The following is a 19,314-nucleotide window of genomic DNA, read 5'->3' as shown; positions in this document are numbered from 1 at the left end:
ATACATGACTTCATACACGATCAACCTTCACTACCTTGAGGTCTGTTTTGCTGTTGGGCAGCTGTGAGGTCATGTGACGTCATCAAAGGTCACCAAAGGTTTTTGGCCAATAACTCCGTACAGGAACAAGATACAGACGCGTGGATGGTCTCATTGTGTTCAGCTCGTCAAGACGCATCGAATGATATACATGATGACCTCGAGGTCACGTGACCTGAGGTCAACCTTTGACCTTGACCTTTCGAGGTCAACATATATATCATTCGATGCGGATGGACGAGAGGATCACGATGCTGCCCTTACTTTGTTCCTATCTTGACTAATTCGAAAGTTATTCGAGAAAAACTCTCCATATTTAGCGCCGCCATTTTGACTTTTTCGACCCCTGTGACGTCATCTTTGACCTGACCTGAAAATGACCTTAGTAAAAATTGTAGATCTTGACCGTGCGTATCCGATGCCGTTTACCGCTTGTCGCTATCTTGCTTCGTTCTCGAGATCTCAGGGGGGGGCGGTCATCCGCCCCCCCCCCCGTCGGTACTAAGTTGGCGCAGACCCCCGTCGGTGCGCGGGTTAAACAAAAAAATAAAAAAGCGATATAACCACGGCTGTCAGTGTGTCTGATGGTGCGGCTCGTCACCGGTCCGGGGACGGCGCGCGCCTCTCGTGAGCAGTCGGTCGGTCGAGGGCGGTACAGTCCGGCCCAGTCCGCGCCGCTCCAGGGTGGCTGCCGGCCGGGGCACAGACAGCGCGTGGCGCCGCGGCTCGGAACCCACGCCGACGGGGTGAGAGGTCACTGACGGTCTCCCGGTCTGTTCGCCGGCGCTCGGATTACACGGTGCCGAATGTGTCGGCTGTGGACGTCGGTGGTAGCGAGAGGGGAAGGTAAGCTGTGTAAGCAGAACTGAAGGTGGTCGAGTGTGGGTTGGAGACGGTGCAGATTGCAGAGACGTCACGGACACGACGCAGACGTCACAGAGACGGCGCAGAGACGTCACAGAGACGGCGCAGAGACGCGCGGAGACATTCGGAGACTGCTGATCGTCCAGACGGAGATGAGAAACCAATAGATTGACTGTTGGCCTTCCGTCTCTGAACATCGGCAACGGAACTGAGCACAGCTGTTGGTGTGAGGACAATGACAGGATTCAGGTGAGAATAATCCGGGAAAGACGTTCTTGTCCTGGGTTGATTGCGTATGCTTCTTACTCATTGCTCAGGTGTGCTTTGTGGCGTGTAGTGCTAGGTCACATTAATGTTGGACTTGGTAGGTTTAACGATAATTGCGAAATCGATGGAAAAGACCCACAACGGTTTTTTACTTTTGCAATTGCACTCTCTTCAGTTGGAGAAGTACTCAGAACTTACATCAAATATTACTCAGTCTAAAATAAACCAGTCTAATGCGATAGCTTTAAATAAGATGATCGCTTCTCCATTTTTTATATACAAATCAAATGCCATCTATACTGACCGACGACCTTGCCGCAAAATCATAGGTATTCCCCCACGCTCCAAATACCTGTAGCTTGCCGGAGTGATGTTTGCAGAGGCAACCTGGCTAAACTAGATAAAATATTTTTTGTTTGGTACAAGGATTTCAATCCGCATTTGTTCAAAGCCAGATTCAAATCCAAAGATGCCAAGATGCAAAAATAAATCGTGTGTTACAAACTTATGTGAAGTAAAATACATCACTGGGTAGGGTAGTTAACTCATTTATTTAAGCACTAAAACTTAATTTACACGTAGGTACATTCATAACACATATCGCTTACTATTTTTCAAATATTTATTATCGGACGACAAATAGAATCCCCTAGCGTAGCCATCCTCTCAAAAGCGCCTGACTGGTCTGCATGACCGCCATGAGTCATTTGCGGGCCATCCGTGAGCCACTCAGCCACCAACTAGAGATAAGCCACCAGGCTAAGCACCATGTTCTGCCACTGATGACCACGGGCGTCAGTTTTTACTGCCGCTGATGAGTCGCGGCGACTAAATGATACCGTTGCCACCGAGCTTCCAAAGCTGAACGGCAACCACACGTTTGTCGCGCCTGACGATGAGTGGGTGGTGCAGGCATTTTACTTTGTCATTTTTATGTTGAGTAATGTATAGACAATATATATATATAGAACAGCGTAATGTCATTCGGCGATTGGAAAACGAAACAAAAAAGTTAAACAACACAAAACATGCTGTCGTCTTCAATGAAATATGTATCAAGGAAAACCTGCTCCCAAACCAAAGTATTCATATATATATATATATATATATATATATATATATATATATATATATATATATATATATATATATATATATATATATATATATATATATATATATATATATATATATATATATATATATATATATATATATATATATATATATATATATATATATATATATATATATATATATATATATATATATATATATATATATATTGAGTAGACATGGATGGACGCGTGTTGAAAAAGTCTGACGAAACGCGTGCACCCATGTGCTGCATGTATGCTGTTTCTACTTTATATTTATCATTTTTATTTTTAGCTCTTTCACTGATGGGATGTTTCCACTTCTTACTCAAAATGGTAGACGTTACATTGAAAACATTAGAAGTTAAAACAAGCGAAACCGGCTGAATGGGGGTTAAGGGTTAACCCACGCCCTGATGGGGGCCCCCGTGGTTTTTCTTGAATAGCGTAAAAAACGGCGGCGGCGGCTAAATTTTTAGTACCTTCCGAGACATGAATTGGACACCTTCACACACACGTTCAAGTCATAGGTCAATTTAGGTCAGGAGTTATTGAGGTCAAACTGAGGTCATGCTCGAGCAAAATGAGCTATTATCATGAAATCTTAAAACGCTCACAAAAGCTACAGTACCAAGCAATTTCAAAGTTCCTTAGATGGTCGTGTAGAAAAAAGAAGGCACTACAAAATGTTACCTCGGATTTTCAAAATTTTGTGAGCTCGATCCCCAAAATATTTTTTTATGATAAAATAGCTAACAAATCCCAAAAGTTTTTCGTAGTTCGAAAAAAAACTGAACATAAATTATAGTCCCTACCCTCTTCTATCCACATACCAAATTTTGGATAGATGCCTCCTTTGTTGGCCAAATTGTAACGAAAAACTCTTCAAAATTGATGACGTCAAATTTCAATCTGAAACTTAAGCAATTCTAGACCACGTAGCGCAAAGCAAAGACCACCATTAGACTTGCCGTGACGCTCTGCATCGAATCGATACCCATTTATCCAAAATATCAAGATTAAAATTTGACTTAATTTGACCTGACCTTAACTTGACCTTCACCAGGACATAACCTAAACTGGCCCTAAAGGTTGCCTGACCCACATAATCGCATTTGTCATGTAAAATGGACCATAAAGCATGTATCACACGACAATTTCGTGTTGTGACCCTCAGTGACCTGTACTCTGTGACCTGACCTGGTATTGGTGACCTCAAATAGCAAAATATGTGTTTGACGGACAATGCCATATAGATGATTTTCAATAATATGCCTTTTTACTCGATTTTACATCACCTTGAAATGCCTGTAAACGGTGAAAATTCGACATTTGACCTAACCTGTGACGTCATCGGTTAGACCGAGGTCAATGAAGTTGGGTCACAAGGCAGCAGATAGGCATTATTGCTCAATGGATACTTTCTGCTTTCTGATTCGGCCCCATAAAGTCCATTGCCACTAATAAGTGCCACCGTATATTATTGTGTAAGCCAGTCAGCAACTCTCTAAATCATGTCCTACCAGGCATTTTGTTTTCATGTGTTCCGCGAAACGTCAAAACATGTTTCAAATATCCGTAGGCAGCTATTAAAACTTCAGTTGCAAGCAATTCTACTAAGCAATTATTTATTAACTGACCACTGTAAATAAATTGTGGATGACAACATCTATAGAGGCTATTTGGTTGCTACCAGGCACCAGGCAGTAATCACCCACTTATCATGTATCTATGTTTTACGTCGACATAGGCAGGCTGGTCGTACCCTCCCCGTTTCCGTGCGCTGCCCGCCCATGCCTCCATACCTCGGTACCGGGCTGATGGATGCAGCGGACGCCGCATTAGGAGCGGACAGCGGGTGTGCGTCCCTGACGGCCCGCAGAGGACACGGTGCAGCCTGCGTATCCGTCGCTGCCGATGTTACAATTAGCCGGTCTGTGTCTGTCCCCCCCCCCTCCCCGACTGGCCCCACAGCCGCTGGCCAGTGTCATCGCTCTCCACCGCACCATGCGCAGATCGGAAACATTCAGATAAGTGGCCCAGATGCATACATTCATGGCTGTTGGTCTCAGAGAAACAAAGAGCAGTCAAACGCTCTAATTGCGTTCGTGAGGGTAGAATTTCACCGAAACAAAACTGTGGCTGATAAATGTCTCTTTCAAAAAAAAAAAAAAAAAAAATAGAATGGTAAAATTTGCGCACTCTCTTTCTATGTGTCCTTTCTGGAAAATAACTGGGCTGGCACAAAGTGAGTGGGCTGAGATTGGAAAAAAAGTAAAAGAGTAGAATAGCGGAAAGAGAAAACAAATAAAACACCTTGCCATGCCAAGATTATTCGTTACGTTAGTCCCTTCCTCGACCTCCCTCCTCAGCGTACTTTCACTTTTTTACTCCCCTCATTTCCGGCATTCTAGCCATATTGTAGCACGCTTCTGGCACACCTTGCGCAAACAGCTGCGGTCTCTGCTCGACTGGCGGAGTAGCGCTGCAATCGGCTGCGGCCCCGCAGACAGGATAATGGCCGCATCATTTAGGCTTTATGTGGGATCGTATCGAAAACGCGCGCTGCCCGAGGCGAAATCGATGTTCGCTGGTGCTGGCTCAACACTAAGGTGTCATGGCTTAGCTGTCTGGCTAGAGCAAGGCTGAGAGTATCTGCCAACACGGCATGGTCAGGTCAGCTGTTGCCTCGTGACGCAATAGCCGCCCCCTCCGACCATCGTTTTTCGTCGCCATCATCTCTCTCTCTCTCTCTCTCTCTCTCTCTCTCTCTCTCTCTCTCTCTCTCTCTCTCTCTCTCTCTCTCTCTCTCTCTCTCTCTCTCTCTCTCTCTCTCTCTCTCTCTCTCTCTCTCTCTCTCTCTCTCTCTCTCTCTTTCTTTCTCTCTCTCTCTCTATCTCTCTCTCTCTCTCTCTCTCTCTCTCTCTCTCTCTCTCTCTCTCTCTCTCTCTCTCTCTCTCTCCCATCCCACCTCCTTCACATTCCCGCTGTCCGTCTCCATCCTACCACCGCCAGCCCTGTTCTCCTACCTTGGGTCGACACTCGCTCGTGCCCACGAGACAGCTCGGGACCACGAACAAAAGACGCTCTTTGGCCCCGTGGAGCGACCGGCGACCCGTGACACACACTGACAGCCCCATCAACGGCCGTATTACCAGCGCTGTCACTGCCGCTCCGTCACCGTCACCGTCACAGTCACAGCCACAACCACAGTCACAGTCATGGTCACAGCCACAGCCCCATCAACGGCACCCATCACCGCCGCTGTCACTGCCGCTCCGTCACCGTCACTGTCACAGTCACAGCCGCAGTCACAGTCACAGCCACAGTCACAGTCACAGCCACAGCCACAGCCCCATCAACGGCACCCATCACCGGCGCTGTCACTGCCGCTCCGTCACCGTCACTGTCACAGTCACAGCCGCAGTCACAGTCACAGTCATCCACAGTCACAGTCACCGTCACAGCCACAGTCACAGTCACACCCACAGTCACAGCCACAGTCACAGGCATGGTTACCGTCACAGTCACAGTCACAGCCACAGCCACAGCCCCATCAACGGCACCCTGACCCATCACCGCCGCTGTCACTGCCGCTCCGTCGCCGTCACTGTCACAGTCACAGCCGCAGTCACAGTCACAGCCACAGTCACAGTCACAGCCACAGCCACAGCCCCATCAACGGCACCCATCACCGGCGCTGTCACTGCCGCTCCGTCACCGTCACTGTCACAGTCACAGCCGCAGTCACAGTCACAGTCACATCCACAGCCACAGTCACAGCCACAGTCACAGTCACAGTCACAGTCACAGTCACAGCCTTAGTCACAGTCACAGTCACAGCCACAGTCACCGTAGTTGCCACTGCACTGCGCCTATGAGCGCTGTTGAGTGTCGGAATGCAAAGCTAATCACGTGTAAAAGCAGTTGGCGCCTCAGCTAACTGCCTGAAAGCAGTGGGTTGATCGCATGAACAGCTAGAATTGTGCTCGAAATTACGGTTAGTTACGAATAATGAAATTACGAAATAACGAAGTTAATGATTCGTTACGCACCTCTCGTCATATTCACAGATCTTACGTGAAACGCACACTGGTGTTACGTCAGTTCACTTAAAAAATGTTGGTTTGAACTGGCAATTGATGCATCACTGCGGTAAGCTTGGCGAGCATCATTACTTCAGCAGCGTCTCCAAGCGAGCAGCGTCTCCAAGCTCGCCGAGCGACTGATACTAGCTCGGCTTGCGTTCGTGGCGGAGAGTCGCGGCCTTGTCCCTGACGAACAGGTGGGCTTCAGAGCCAAGCGGTCTGCAGAAGATAGCATTGGCCGGCTCGTCCAGAACGTCCAAGACGGATGGCAGCGGCCCAAGTATGACAGGCGTGCTGAGCGACCGGACGGCAGCACAGCCCAGAAGTACCTCCTCACCGCGTACGACTTCAGCCGAGCGTACGACGTGGTAGACCACAAACTTCTGAAGCTGCGCCTCCTCGAGCTGGGCCTCCCTCTGTGCCTGGTTCGCTGGGTGTGGAGCTGGCTACGAGACCGTCGAGTGCGGGTTGAGGTACAGGGTGCGCTCTCCAAGGAGCGGATCTTCCGCGCGGGCCTCCCTCAGGGAAGCGTCCTGTCCCCCCAGTTGTTTTTGTTATGGGCGGCAGGACTAGCCGAGGCCCTCCGCGCACCTGGCATCTCACCGTACATATACGCTGACGATACTGCTGTGCTCAGCTCCGGCAACACTCTGGATACGGCGATACAACGCGCCCAGACAGCGGCTGATGCTCTAGCCGCCTGGGCACACCGAAACAAGATGTTGGTGGCCGGAGAGAAAACCCAGCTGCTAGTACTGTCGCAGAACGCCAAGGACGCCGTCGGGTGCACCATCAAGGTGTCAGGGAAGACGGTGCGGGCGGGCGACTCACTGGTGCTCCTCGGCATCGAGTTCGACCGCCGACTCCAGTTCGGAGCACACTGCCGCCGTCTGAAAAGACGAGTCCGCCCCCGCGTCGCCCACCTGAGACGCCTAGCCGGCCGCAGCTGGGGGCTGGACGAACAGGCTCTAAGAACAGTCGCCAACGGATATGTTCGGGGGGCTCTGGAGCACGCTGCCGCTGCATGGCTGCCCGCAACCGCGCCATCTCACGCCGAGCTCATTGAGCGCGAGATGAGGGCGGCCGCGCGGATCGTCACCGGATGCCCCCGCTCCACGCCGACACACGCGGTGATGGCGGAGGCGAGGCTGGCCCCCATGGAGGAGCGGAAGAAAGTCCTCGCCGCTCGGCTACTGGGTCGTGCCCTGGCGTTACCGCCGACCGACCCCCTGCGCAGGACAGCTGAGGCCTCGGCGCCCTCGCGGCTGTCTTCTGTGCGGGGGTGGCGAACGCTGGGCCGCCAGATGCTGGCTGAGGTGGAGGTCACCGCACCGATCGAGCCGGTGCTGCCTCCTCGCATCCCGCCGTGGGAGCGCGGAGGAAACGTCACCTTCTGCCTGGACGTGGGGCCACTACGAACCGGTGCGACAGAAGGAGAGAAGATACGGGCTGCCACCCGTCATCTTGCCGCTCTACCACAGAGAGCAACCTGGTTGTGGACGGACGGCTCCGTGGAGGGTGGCGTCAAGGACGGAGGCTCTGGAGCAGTAGTCATCTGGTCGGACGGAGAGGAGGAAGACCTGAAGACACCGGCCGGTCGATACTGCTCCAGCTACCGAGCAGAGATGCTCGCCCTGGCGTCCGGGCTTGAGCACCTGCTCGACAATCCACGAGACCGTGACATCCCCATCGTGATCTGCACGGACAGTATGGCCTCCCTGGCTACCCTCCGGGCGGGGCCCACCGCGCAGACGTCACCGCTAGGCGTCAGGATCTGGCGGGCGTTCTCGCGGCTGTCCCGGGAGGGTCACCGCCCGATTCACGCTCAGTGGGTGCCTTCCCACTGCGGGATCGAAGGCAACGAGCGGGCAGACGCCATAGCAAAGGAAGCGGCGGAGCTACCACAGGAGGACATCCCCGTCGACTCCAGGACCATCTGCCGAGCAGTAGCCAGAGCCGCCAGAGAGGCTACTATCAAGAACTGGCCAGCCGGGTGGTTCCGGTCCGTGATGGGCGACCGCCTACCGCCCCGAGTTACCGGCTTGGAGCGGTCCAGCGCGGTGGATGTCCACCAGCTGAGGGCCGGGCACTGGTCTGGTGCCCGGTCCTACCTGCACAGAATCGGTCGCTCCCCGTCTCCGATCCCAGGCGGATGCCAGGGGTGCAACAGAGATGACTGCAGAGAGTCCTGGTGCCCCCTGTGCCGGGAGGAGCCGGACAGGCCGGATCATGTCCTCCTCCGCTGCCCCGCCCTGATGGGGACGAGATCAAGGACGTGCTACACCATCCACCCGGAACCGGAGGAGGTCCGGGAGACCGCCGTGGTGGCGGCCCTGGCGGCGGCCGCCAGAGGCGCCCAGAGCCGACAGGCTACACTTCATTAGAAGCGGAGGGAAGAACAACAACAACAGCATCATTACTTAGCCTCTATAGTCAGTGATGACTGATGATCGGTCAGCGCTCAGCGGTCAACGGTCATTGGTCATATGGCATTGATCAGTAATCAGTTGTCAGCGGTCGCCGCAAAGGCAAAGCTCCAGCTGCTGGTCAGCCATCAGCTGCTGGGTCCGGTGATGGGTGAACATCGCTTGATGGCGGTTTACGGTCAGCTGGTCACAAGTTGAACCACAAACCGTCGCTAGGAGGCGGTATCCCTCGTCGCTTTGGTCCCAGCGATATGTCACTGTCTATGACCGCTTCGCCGTTCGTGTCTCTTGCCACTGCATTTACTCCGGACATCGAGAGCCGACTCGGTCCCATCTCGAGAATCCGCACCCATTTCAGCTCCAACTTCATCCGGCGTCCTGAGCTGACTGATCGTGGCCACATCCTATCACCACACAGTAAAGTCGGCAACATTTGTACTCGGAACAAAAACAGATTCGCCCACCAGCCAGTTTCGGTCATGAATCGTGGATATCGCCGGATAGGTCATTTGTTTGTTTAGAGTCACTGAGACAACTTCAGTTGTTTTTTTTTCATGTGACAGCGTGGTGACTTATAGATTGCATTTTTCCTAGATGAAAATATTGGCGGCATCTTTTCAATGTGGAAAATTCTGAGCCACAGACTTGTGTATATTTTCATGATGGGCTATGTGAATGAGCCCATCATGCAAATCAGCAAATGTCCTTATTTGAAATAACTTTCACGGTGTTCACCGTAAATTAGGGAAAGCGCAAACATGCGTGTTGTGTGTATTAATGCATGCGCGAAGTGGACCCCTTGTATGCGGCCTCATCAAAAAGTAAATGCATCCGCGAAGATGGCTAAATTAACGTCGTAAATCTGACTCATACCACAGGGGAAATCATAACACATTAACAAATCATAAGCTACACCAGTTGCTTCCTGCAGAGCAACGTAAATTGAGACATTTGTTTATGAACAAGACGGTCGGAAATAATAAAGACCAGTGCCGAACTGACGTGAATAATATAGACTTAAAATGACAGTAGCTTCAGTAATTGTTTCGACTTTCGTTATTTTGCTATTGAAATCCATATCAAATGCACTCAGGCCTCAGCTGTTCCGGACAGTTTCGTGGCTGTATTTTTCACTTCGTCATATCAGTAAACAGGGCTCATTCAGGGTCGACAGTGAGTACCTACATGCTATCATCATATAGGTTGTCTGTAACGGTCACCGTTGTCATTAGTCGGTGATCTACACTCACTCCGTCCCCGGTCAGTGACAGCGGTCAATAAGTATGTATGCCCAGTTTGCCCACGCCTGCTTACCCTTATTGACATACGACGTCCTAACGGTAACGCCATCAAGCACCCCGGTGACTCAGTGTGTGTCCAGTGTCCACGCCGTCTCCCTCACGTATTCCCGGTGTCCGATTTGTGACCTCACACTGCTGTCTCCCTTCCTGACATCCGGTGACCGGTGTGACCTCACGCTGCCGTCTCCGCTCCCTAACACTAAGTGACCGGTGTTACCTCCCTAACACCCAGTGACCTATGTTACCTCACGCTGTGACCTCACACCATGCAGTCTCACTCCCTAACACCCGGTGACCTGTGTGACCTCCCTGACACCCAGTGACCGGTGTGACCTCACCTGCTGACCTCACGTTTCCCTGACACCCGGTGACCGGGACACCCGTGCAGGCGCTCACAGCGCTCTGGGCCGCCGCCGCCATGAGGTGCCGCCATGAGAGCCCGGAGCGGCAGTGGCCGGCCGCGAGTCAGTGTCTCCGTGGTGACCGAGCCGACGTCTGCCTGGAGGAGGGCCGTGCAGCGTCTGCGCAGCGTCGGCAGTCATGTGGGCCTGCTTCTGCTGCTGGTCGTCTACACCGCCGGAGGAGCCAAGGTCAGACCCGCCGCCGCGCGTCTGTGGTATAGACTGGTCGCCTTCCCCAGAGCCAGGGTCTAGTCAAGGTCTGGGACCTTCATAAATAAAGCAAGGTTTTAACTCTCAATATTGAATATAACCTGAAGTAACATTGCATCTTAACTTGGTCTCGGTTCTTAATTTATACATTCATCGGCTAAGATTCTCTCATTTGCCCTTCCAATTTCACCGAGAATCTCCAGGTTCATTGCAAGAGATGAGTTTTGCCTGTTTCCTCGATATCTCCTTAGGAACTATGCCTTATATAAATATTAAATTTTATGAGCCACATGTAGACATGGTAAAGCAAACACATCACCGAATAGTTATTTCCATTTAAATTTGGATACAATTTCTGTATACCTAAGTCACTAATCACTATCCATTATCCAGTCCATACCAGCTATCTCTACATGAGCTTCATGAAGGCTCATGGAGCCCGTGAGACTCCCTCCGACATTCTCAGGCCCCGGCTTGCATTCTTCTCCCGCTCATCGATCGCATCACGCGCGCCCGCCCTCACTCATCCGGCCTATTGTTTTCATATCGCGCGGCCTTCGCCCGCGGTGTGTGAGGGCAAGCAGATGCGTAACGCATACAATCGATCGGCTTAGTGCACTGTCTATGTCGGTTATGCTTTGCGTGTTTTCGACCCCTATACGTAGGCTTTCTTGTCTCTGAAGAGTGTAGTTGTGTTTTGACTGCGGGTCGCTCTCTGACAGATATTTCAGGACATAGAACTACCCAGCGAGACGGCAGAGTTTGATCGGGTCTACAACCACGTGATGGCCCGGCGTCACCATCTGGTGTGGAAGATCGTCAACAACACTGACGTCATCAACCTGGACCGGCTGGTCGGGTGAGTGACGTCACTGGTCGGTGCAGGGTAGATGCCGTCATGCATTGCTATTACCCTGAAATTATGCATCCTAGATCATTTGTAAGCATGCTACCATACGGATGTAACTCATGGAAACATCTGACAATTTAAAAGCCTAAGCAATTTAAAGGTACCTAATATATGCACTAACATCATTCCATGCCTTTTTTCGTCCATCCTTTTCATTCGCTTCATGGAATCTAATTCGAGCAGCATTCAATGATTCTTCCATTTCTGTCAAGATGAATGAGTTATGTCGGGATATTTGACATCATCTGAATGACAAACGGTCCCAGGTATTATTCCCATGGCGAATAATCTGGCTATTTATAACCATCCAGGCGTGAAAAGTGATGCATTTCGTGATGGACTGATTTGCAAAAGGTCGACGTCATGCCGACGAATTATGAAATAAGCAAACCTGTGACTTATTCATTTATATTTTTGCGTGCAGCTGTGTTCAACCGATAAATGGTTTTTATTTATACGGAATGAAAGTGAATTTCACTTGCTCATCTTGACGTAATTTTTTTTACTAGGCCTGCTAATTCCTCCCATATACATTGCTGGACGTCACCGATAGCATTTCACTCACAGCTTCAGCACCATCATCTGGGATGACAACAAAATATCTGGAGTGTTTTAGGTTCCGTTTAATTTAGAGTATCACCATTGGCGGCACTATATCCAGCCCCGGTGGCTCCTCATTTCCAACTGAGCGCTATCAGTAGCTGGCGGCTCGGGGCGACGCGTTAGAGCCGCTCCGCCGCCGCTGCCGTCGCTCCATGAATGATTGGATGTTTTCTACCGACATGAAAAATCGCGCCCGGAGGCGGCTCCGGTGGTAAGGCGGCTCTTCTATAACGACAGAGCTCCGTCCTCCCCATCCGCTGAGTGCAGCCGACCCGCGGCCACGGGCGCTCTTTTGTAGCAGATTCGCCCGCAATAGATTCCCGGTGGTTTCAAATGAGATTCGCGACGGTCCAAATGGACTCATGATTCATAATCTCCTTCCGCTGAGGAAAACCTGCAGCGGAGCCGGAGGCTCTTGGCCTTTCAATGGAGTGCCCCATTGGTGATTGTGGGGACTTTTCACGGAGAAACATCTGAAAGAGTGTAGGTGAGCAGCAACCGGTTACAGTATGTAGTATGCACAGCAGTACAATAATCATTACTTGCTCAACATAACCAGAAAACATAAAATTAGCATCATAAAACTCCAGTTATAAGTCCACACTCCGTGCAACACAATCCCATATAAAACCAGTCCCTTGAGAACTCCATCCTGTCCGGGCAGATGGGTTTGTCGCACCCCCTGTTTTTCCGTTGTTTGTATCGCTATGTTTCAGGCAGGGGTCTGTGTAGAGTTGCGTGCCGTCGGCCGCGCGGCCGGTGACAGGGGCGTGGCTCGCTTCTGTCTGCATCATACCCTCCCTCCGGGCTGACCGGGGAACGCTACCAGAGCGGTGGCGACTGCGGCGGAGCACTGCCGTGAGAGGGGAGAGGAGGGAGACAGCCAGCGACAACACGCCGAATGAATGGGCCCGGAGGATCATTAGCGGCTTCATTAGCGTGAAAGTCGCTGATTGTGTTGCTTCGGGCTGTGTTTTGCTGCCTGAAAATCGGTGTTTTAAAATGTTCGCTGATAGTGAGAAAGCTTATCCACTCAGATTCAACTCATGATGCATCAAGTGCAATCGGAAATTTCCACATGTTACTAAGATTGAAGAGTTAATTAATGCATTAATGTGCATTACGAATAAGCTTAACATTGTTAAGAAATATTTTTTGGGAAAAATAGCATGCTAACGCTATGTAAATTATATTATTTACACTTTCGCCACAAACAGCCTACAGAACGGGAAAATATCTCCTAAATTCAGTAATGGTTCTGACTTATGACCCAATTACGTTGACCAGAAATGGAATTTTACAGAATTATCGTGCATTGCTGTCAACATTAGCCCTCACCCCGTTGGGGGGGGGCATTTTGGCCCCCCCCCTGTGGTTTTTCCTGAATAGCAAGAAAACGGCGGCGCGCAGCGCCGCCAAATTTTCAGTACCTTCCCGGGCATCAATTTGACACCTTCACACAAAATTTCAAGTCTTAGGTCACCTTAGGTCAGGAGTTATTGAGGTCAAACTGAGGTCATGTTCGAGCAAAAATGAGCAAAAAACATGCAATCTTGAAACGCTCACCAAATCTACAGTTATCAAGCAATTTCAAAGTTCTTTATATGGTCTAGTAGACAAAAAGCGGCGCTACAAAATTGCTATCTCTGATTTTCAAAATTTTGGGTTTTTGACCCCCAACAAATCAAAAAAATGATTTTTTTAGAAAAACTTTAAAAAAATCCAAAAATTTTCCGAATTTCGAAAAAAAAACGGAATATATGTGATAGTCCCTGCGCTCTTCTATATACATACCAAATTTCAGATCGATATCTCGTTTTTTGGCCAAGTTATAGCGAAAAAACTGTTCAAAAATGATGATGTCAAATTTTTGAACTCAATTTTTAGCGATTCTAGACCACTTACGGCAAAACAAAGACCACCATTGATCTCCCCGTGACGAGCTGCATCGATTCGATAGGTACCCATTTTATGCAAAAATATTAACTTTGAAATTTGACCTAATTTGACCTGACCTTGACCTGACCTTGACCTGACCTTGACCTGACCTTGACCTGACCTTGACCAAAACGTGACCTAAGCTGGCCCCAAAGGCTGCCTGACCCACATAATCGCATTCGTCATGTAAAATGGACCATAAAACATGCATCACACGACACTTTCATATTGTGACCCCCCGTGACCTGACCTCTGTGACCTGACCTGGTATCAGTGACCTCAAATAGCAAAATATGTGTTTGAAGAACATTTCCCTATCGATGATTTTCAATGAAATGCATTTTACTCGATTTTACAACGCATTTCTTGAAATGCCTGTAAACGGTGAAAATTGGACCTTTGACCTGACCTGTGACGTCATTGGTTTGACCTAGGTCAATAAAATTGGGTCACAAGGTAGTTCCCTGATAGGGCTATCCAACACCGTTTGCCGCTTGTCGCTAGGTTGCGTGGTTCTCGAGATCTTAGGGGGGCCAAAATGCCCCCCCCCCCCCCCCAACGGGGCGCGTTGCTCGGCAGAGCCCAACGGGGCGCGGGTTAGGTGTCAAACAAGTACGCCATTCTCCAACAAGTCTATATAGAGGGCTGCCAGACATGACTTTTTATAGTTTCATAGCTCATATTGTGCAATATGGAGTGGGTAGTCTCTTTCATTTACGATTTCAACTAGATATTTGTAACCTTTTTTAAACGATGGTCGCTTCTATAACAGCGTTCTCATGAAGCCGAAACATTTATATGCTAATCACCGGCAACGATAGTGACTACCTTTCTCATCAGATGATTGTGATTCATATTCGCCATTTTATCGTCTTTGGCCGTCTGACTGATTTATTGGCTGACTGGGTTGACTGAAGCGATTGCGTGCCGCAGTGCCGTGCCAATAGTGAGTGTTGAGGCGGTGATGAGTGTGCCACTAGCAGCTCCTTCTGTGGACTGAGTCGCGAACGGCGACCGGCCGAGAGAGCTCGTCCATCAGCCGGCATCGTCTAATCGATGTGACAAATGTGATCTGTCAACTATTGTTTAATCTCCGGCCGTCACAGAAGCTGGTGAAAGAATGGGGTCATTGGTTATATGCGATTATCATGGAGATAATATCCACTGGAAGGAGATTGGCCTCACATTTCCAGATGTTAGAAAACTTGTCATATTTAAAAAAAGTCCTGGTAAAAAAACTAATAACATATCATGAAGTGTGTCAATTTTATCGGCCATCAGCGTTGCGGACTTTATTTCACCTTAGGACAACTAAGTCGACCGCAAGGAGGACTCGTCCAAACGGCTCCAAACGGCCCACATTTTATAAAGGAAGCACCTGCATGTGCATTACCACCAAAACGTTCACCCGGACCGTCGCAATGTGGTGAACGGAGCAAGTATTATTCGCCGTAATACGGCGAGAAAAGTTGTCATACAAAATTATCATGTAGTGCCCTTTCTAGAACATCAGTCATCGACTCATCACAGATATGAGATATTAGTCTCACTGTGCTCTATTGTGACCTCCGTGGCGTCACTGTCTCTGTTACGTCCCGTCACTCTCGCACTTCTTTCACTTCAGTGAATTATGCCTCCGGCCGTGATTTCTGTCACCGTGGCAACTTTTCTCACAGCCTATTCCTCTCACCGTCAGGAGCCTGCTACAGGAGTACGAGACCGAGCTGCTGCGAGCGGTTCGCTCGGGCGTGGACGTGACGCCCGGGCAGCCGGTGCACAAGTACAAGTGGACCTACATACATTCCGTGTTCTTCTCCTCCACTGTGCTGACCACCATCGGTGAGTTTGAGCAGACCATCGGTGAGTTCGACACAGATCAACGGTGAGTTCGACACGGACCATCGGTGAGTTCGACACGGACCAATGCTGAGTTTCACACAGACCATCGGTGAGTTTGACACAGACCATCGGTGAATTTAGCGCAGACTATATCGGTGAGTTCTAAATAGACCATCGGAGTGAGAAGACACAGACCATCGCGTCCTGGAGTTCGAACATCACAGCTGATCCCTGACCTCCGTTATGACTATCGTTGACGGCAATCGTGCTCGTGATGACTCAGCTCCGAGCTCCAATCTATGTGTCTTACAAATGATCCCCAGACCCCGGGTATCAGCCACTGTGAGCCACTCGAATGACTGCATGAATGTACCGGCTGAGTTTCTCGAGCTCACCAAACAGCAACAATATGTGTCTAATGCAAGGAGTGTGGTACGTTATAAAGTTTTTCACTCTGAGTTAGAACACAGTTTTTTTTTCATCACAGTTTTTCAGGCACGCTCGACACGGGATCGCACTTCTATGTCCGAGGCATATGTTTCCTATAAAAAGGCATGTTTTTTCCTACCGAAAGTAGCGGATGAATGTCGCTAAAAATAACGACCACCATGCTCCATTCGTACCGTTGTGATCCCTTATTGCTCACCGGCTGCGTAGGCACGCATTACGCAGAGGCTCGCGGAAGGTCCGATCGGGGAGAGGCCAGCCGGGAGAGGCGTGTCCGTGGTAGTGGACGGATTAGCGGGGCGATATGGTGCGTGCGACACACTGGTCCAGTTATGAGCTGGTCAGGTGCTCATTCCCACGGGGCCGCTGACGGGGAGGGTCCATGGATGCGGTGGGCGACGCGCATTGTTACGGTAGGCGACCGAGCGAGAGAGAGAGAGAGAGAGAGAGAGAGAGAGAGAGAGAGAGAGAGAGAGAGAGAGAGAGAGAGAGAGAGAGAGAGAGAGAGAGAGAGAGAGAGAGAGAGAGAGAGAGAGAGAGAGAGAGAGAGAGGAGGGAAGAGACGAGGAAGAAGCCTGACGATAAGGAAAAAGAATAGTCCCGGCTTGTTGATAGTCTACGACGAAGCTCTAGCATTTTGGTGTTGTTTTTTCGCCGTAACAGGTCAATTTCCTTTGATGGCTAGCCACTCGGTATTCAGAGGAGATATCCAGATCTGTGCCAATGATTTGCCGAGGGCCATACAAAACTGCGTGATCAGCTAGGATGATCGATTCAATTGAGCATTGGCGAACAAGCGTCTAAAGATTTTGTTTCACTGTTCAGTCGTCCCGTGATCATGCCCACTGGCCCAATGCTCACCATGCGAAAATGTCACCTTCTCATTATTACTGGCAGTAAATTAAAAGTTACGTGATTCTGAACGCATGGGCTCGCAGTTCGCACGTTACACTTTGTTATCCTTTGCGAAACCACTTATTTTTTACTTTCTGCGTGCAGCTGCGGCATATTGCGCTCTGTACGGGTGCCCGAAGCTCTTCAGCGAATGTTTCAGCAATTCGACCAAAGACCACACCACTATCGTCACACAGGCAATGGCGCTATGCCAAGCCAGAGATTGTCCGTGCAGCGCTGAGCTCCGTCAGCTATCATCCGACTGTGACAGGCGGCCCGCCCGAGACCGCCTCCGTCCGCCTCCGAGACCCGCCTTCGCCTAGTTCCGCCCGCCTCCGACGAAACCCGCCTAATCCCGCCTCCTCCCGCCTCCGACGAGACCTGACTCCACCGGGACCCATCGGACCGTCCCACCGCGACCCCTCCGACCCGTCCCGTGGAGAGCCGCCCGTCCAGTCCGTCGAGAGCCCCCCGGTCCGCCCCCACCGGGACGCTCGGCTATTGATAAACCCAGTCAGGGCTGAGATCAACACAGACCGGGGGAGGGCGACTATGGACGATACTTGTCCATCGCTGGCTTCCCTGCGGAACATTGCTCAAGTGCACGGAATAGCTGGATATGAGGGAGCGAGCGGTGCTCTTCTATCAGTTCGTTATGTAAGTTTAGTCGCTTGGATATTCTAATCATATGTTTACAAAATATTCAATGCAATATCTATTCTTCAAACTCAAGTGCCAAAAATATAAATAACCTCTGAAAGCTGAATTCAGCAATCAGACGACAGTCGTCGCCAGAGTCCATGCGTTATTGGGGCATATGAGGAAGTTTTGCAGCATGTGGTGCACTCGTTTGTATGGGAGGAGTGATGTTTTCTCTCCTAATATCCAGCAGGCCAACCTTCTCAGACATTGGTTATGTTTAGAGAAGGGATAACACACTCTAGAATGCAGCTTCCATGTTGTGCGAAGAACAGTGCTCATCCAAAGGATGAGCCAAGTGGCTGACAGTGTAAAGAATAAAAGAATGCTTATTATAATAATTTCACATTGTATTTGGAGATTCAAAACGTGCAGCTATTGAGTGGCCTATCAAAAGTCCCTTGGTCTATGCAGTAATTCACTTTACTGTATGCCTGGCCTATTCAAATACATTAGCCAGAGGGGTGTGGTAATAACTGGTGTAAGCAAATTGACCACGGTCAAAAATGCATTACCAGAATGCACTTAAGCCAACATTTTGGGATGGTCTCGTTCCTAAGTCGGCTAAGAGCTTCGGTCCAGAAAATAAATTTATCGTTGGCATACAGTAAAATACATACCAAACTCGGCCGGTGATAAATTTTCAAGACCTCAGTCCTTACTGATTTTTGAACTCGGCCTTCGGCCTCGTTCAAAAATCCAGTAAGGACCTCGGTCTTGAAAATTTATTTACACCGGCCTCGTTCAGTATTATATATTGCTCATACGTCCAAAGAAATGCGTTTTAGAGAGAAATCCACATTCAACATTCAGGCATTGATAGAACTATCTATCTGACCTGCTTCAAGTTTATCAGACAAAAACATCCAGGATAAACAACGCTTTCACAGATCGTACGAAGCCCGCCGATTAAGTTTATCTTATCGATGCTTTGGGTGTAATTTAATCCCAGTATGATTGTCCCACACAAGCGAGATATGTTTTTAGGTATCGTGCTATGCGCTTGAAATTGAAAATATCCACTATGCCAGTTGTCTTGCGTTTGCGCTACCACTTTGTGCACGTGCAAGGGAGCTTTCCAAAACGTTTTTGATCGGGTTGAGATGGCTGTGAATCAACCACTCTCTTTGTTTCGGGCCGGACTTTTCTCCTGACCGCGGTAGCCTAGTGTCCGCGGTAACTGCTGATCTGACCGAGGTAGTCCGCAGCAAATGCCCTGGCCGCGGTAAGCGTGGTATCCGCGGTAACGGCCGATCTAGCGTGGTGTCTGCGGTAACTGCCGATCTGACCG

At 49.8% G+C, this 19,314-nt stretch overlaps 2 protein-coding genes across 3 annotated transcripts in view; both read left to right on the top strand.

Annotated features, from left to right (window-relative positions):
• The first annotated feature begins 704 nt into the window (after positions 1-704).
• The window catches only part of LOC122366611 (TWiK family of potassium channels protein 7-like), a 30,661-nt gene continuing 12,051 nt past the window's right edge, over positions 705-19,314 (top strand). The window contains exons 1-4 of one of the 2 annotated variants that reach the window (XM_043339060.1): positions 705-1,152; positions 10,471-10,672; positions 11,416-11,552; positions 15,841-15,983. In XM_043339060.1, the coding sequence (XP_043194995.1) occupies positions 10,514-10,672; positions 11,416-11,552; positions 15,841-15,983 (439 nt within the window). In that variant the 5' untranslated portion in view covers positions 705-1,152; positions 10,471-10,513. The remainder of the gene's footprint in view (positions 1,153-10,470; positions 10,673-11,415; positions 11,553-15,840; positions 15,984-19,314) is intronic. The other variant, XR_006253918.1, reaches the window with a different exon arrangement.
• Positions 7,075-10,504, top strand: LOC122366604. The gene is made up of 2 exons (XM_043339035.1): positions 7,075-8,183; positions 10,471-10,504. Exons 1-2 carry the CDS (start codon positions 7,075-7,077, stop codon positions 10,502-10,504), a joined length of 1,143 nt encoding a protein of 380 aa, XP_043194970.1.

This window comes from Amphibalanus amphitrite, unplaced genomic scaffold (genome assembly GCF_019059575.1).
Source record: "Amphibalanus amphitrite isolate SeventyFive unplaced genomic scaffold, NRLGWU_Aamphi_draft 000819F_arrow, whole genome shotgun sequence".
Taxonomy (NCBI): Eukaryota; Metazoa; Arthropoda; class Thecostraca; order Balanomorpha; family Balanidae; genus Amphibalanus; species Amphibalanus amphitrite.
Note: the sequence above shows the minus strand (reverse complement) of the source record. Positions and strands in the feature narration are given on the sequence as shown.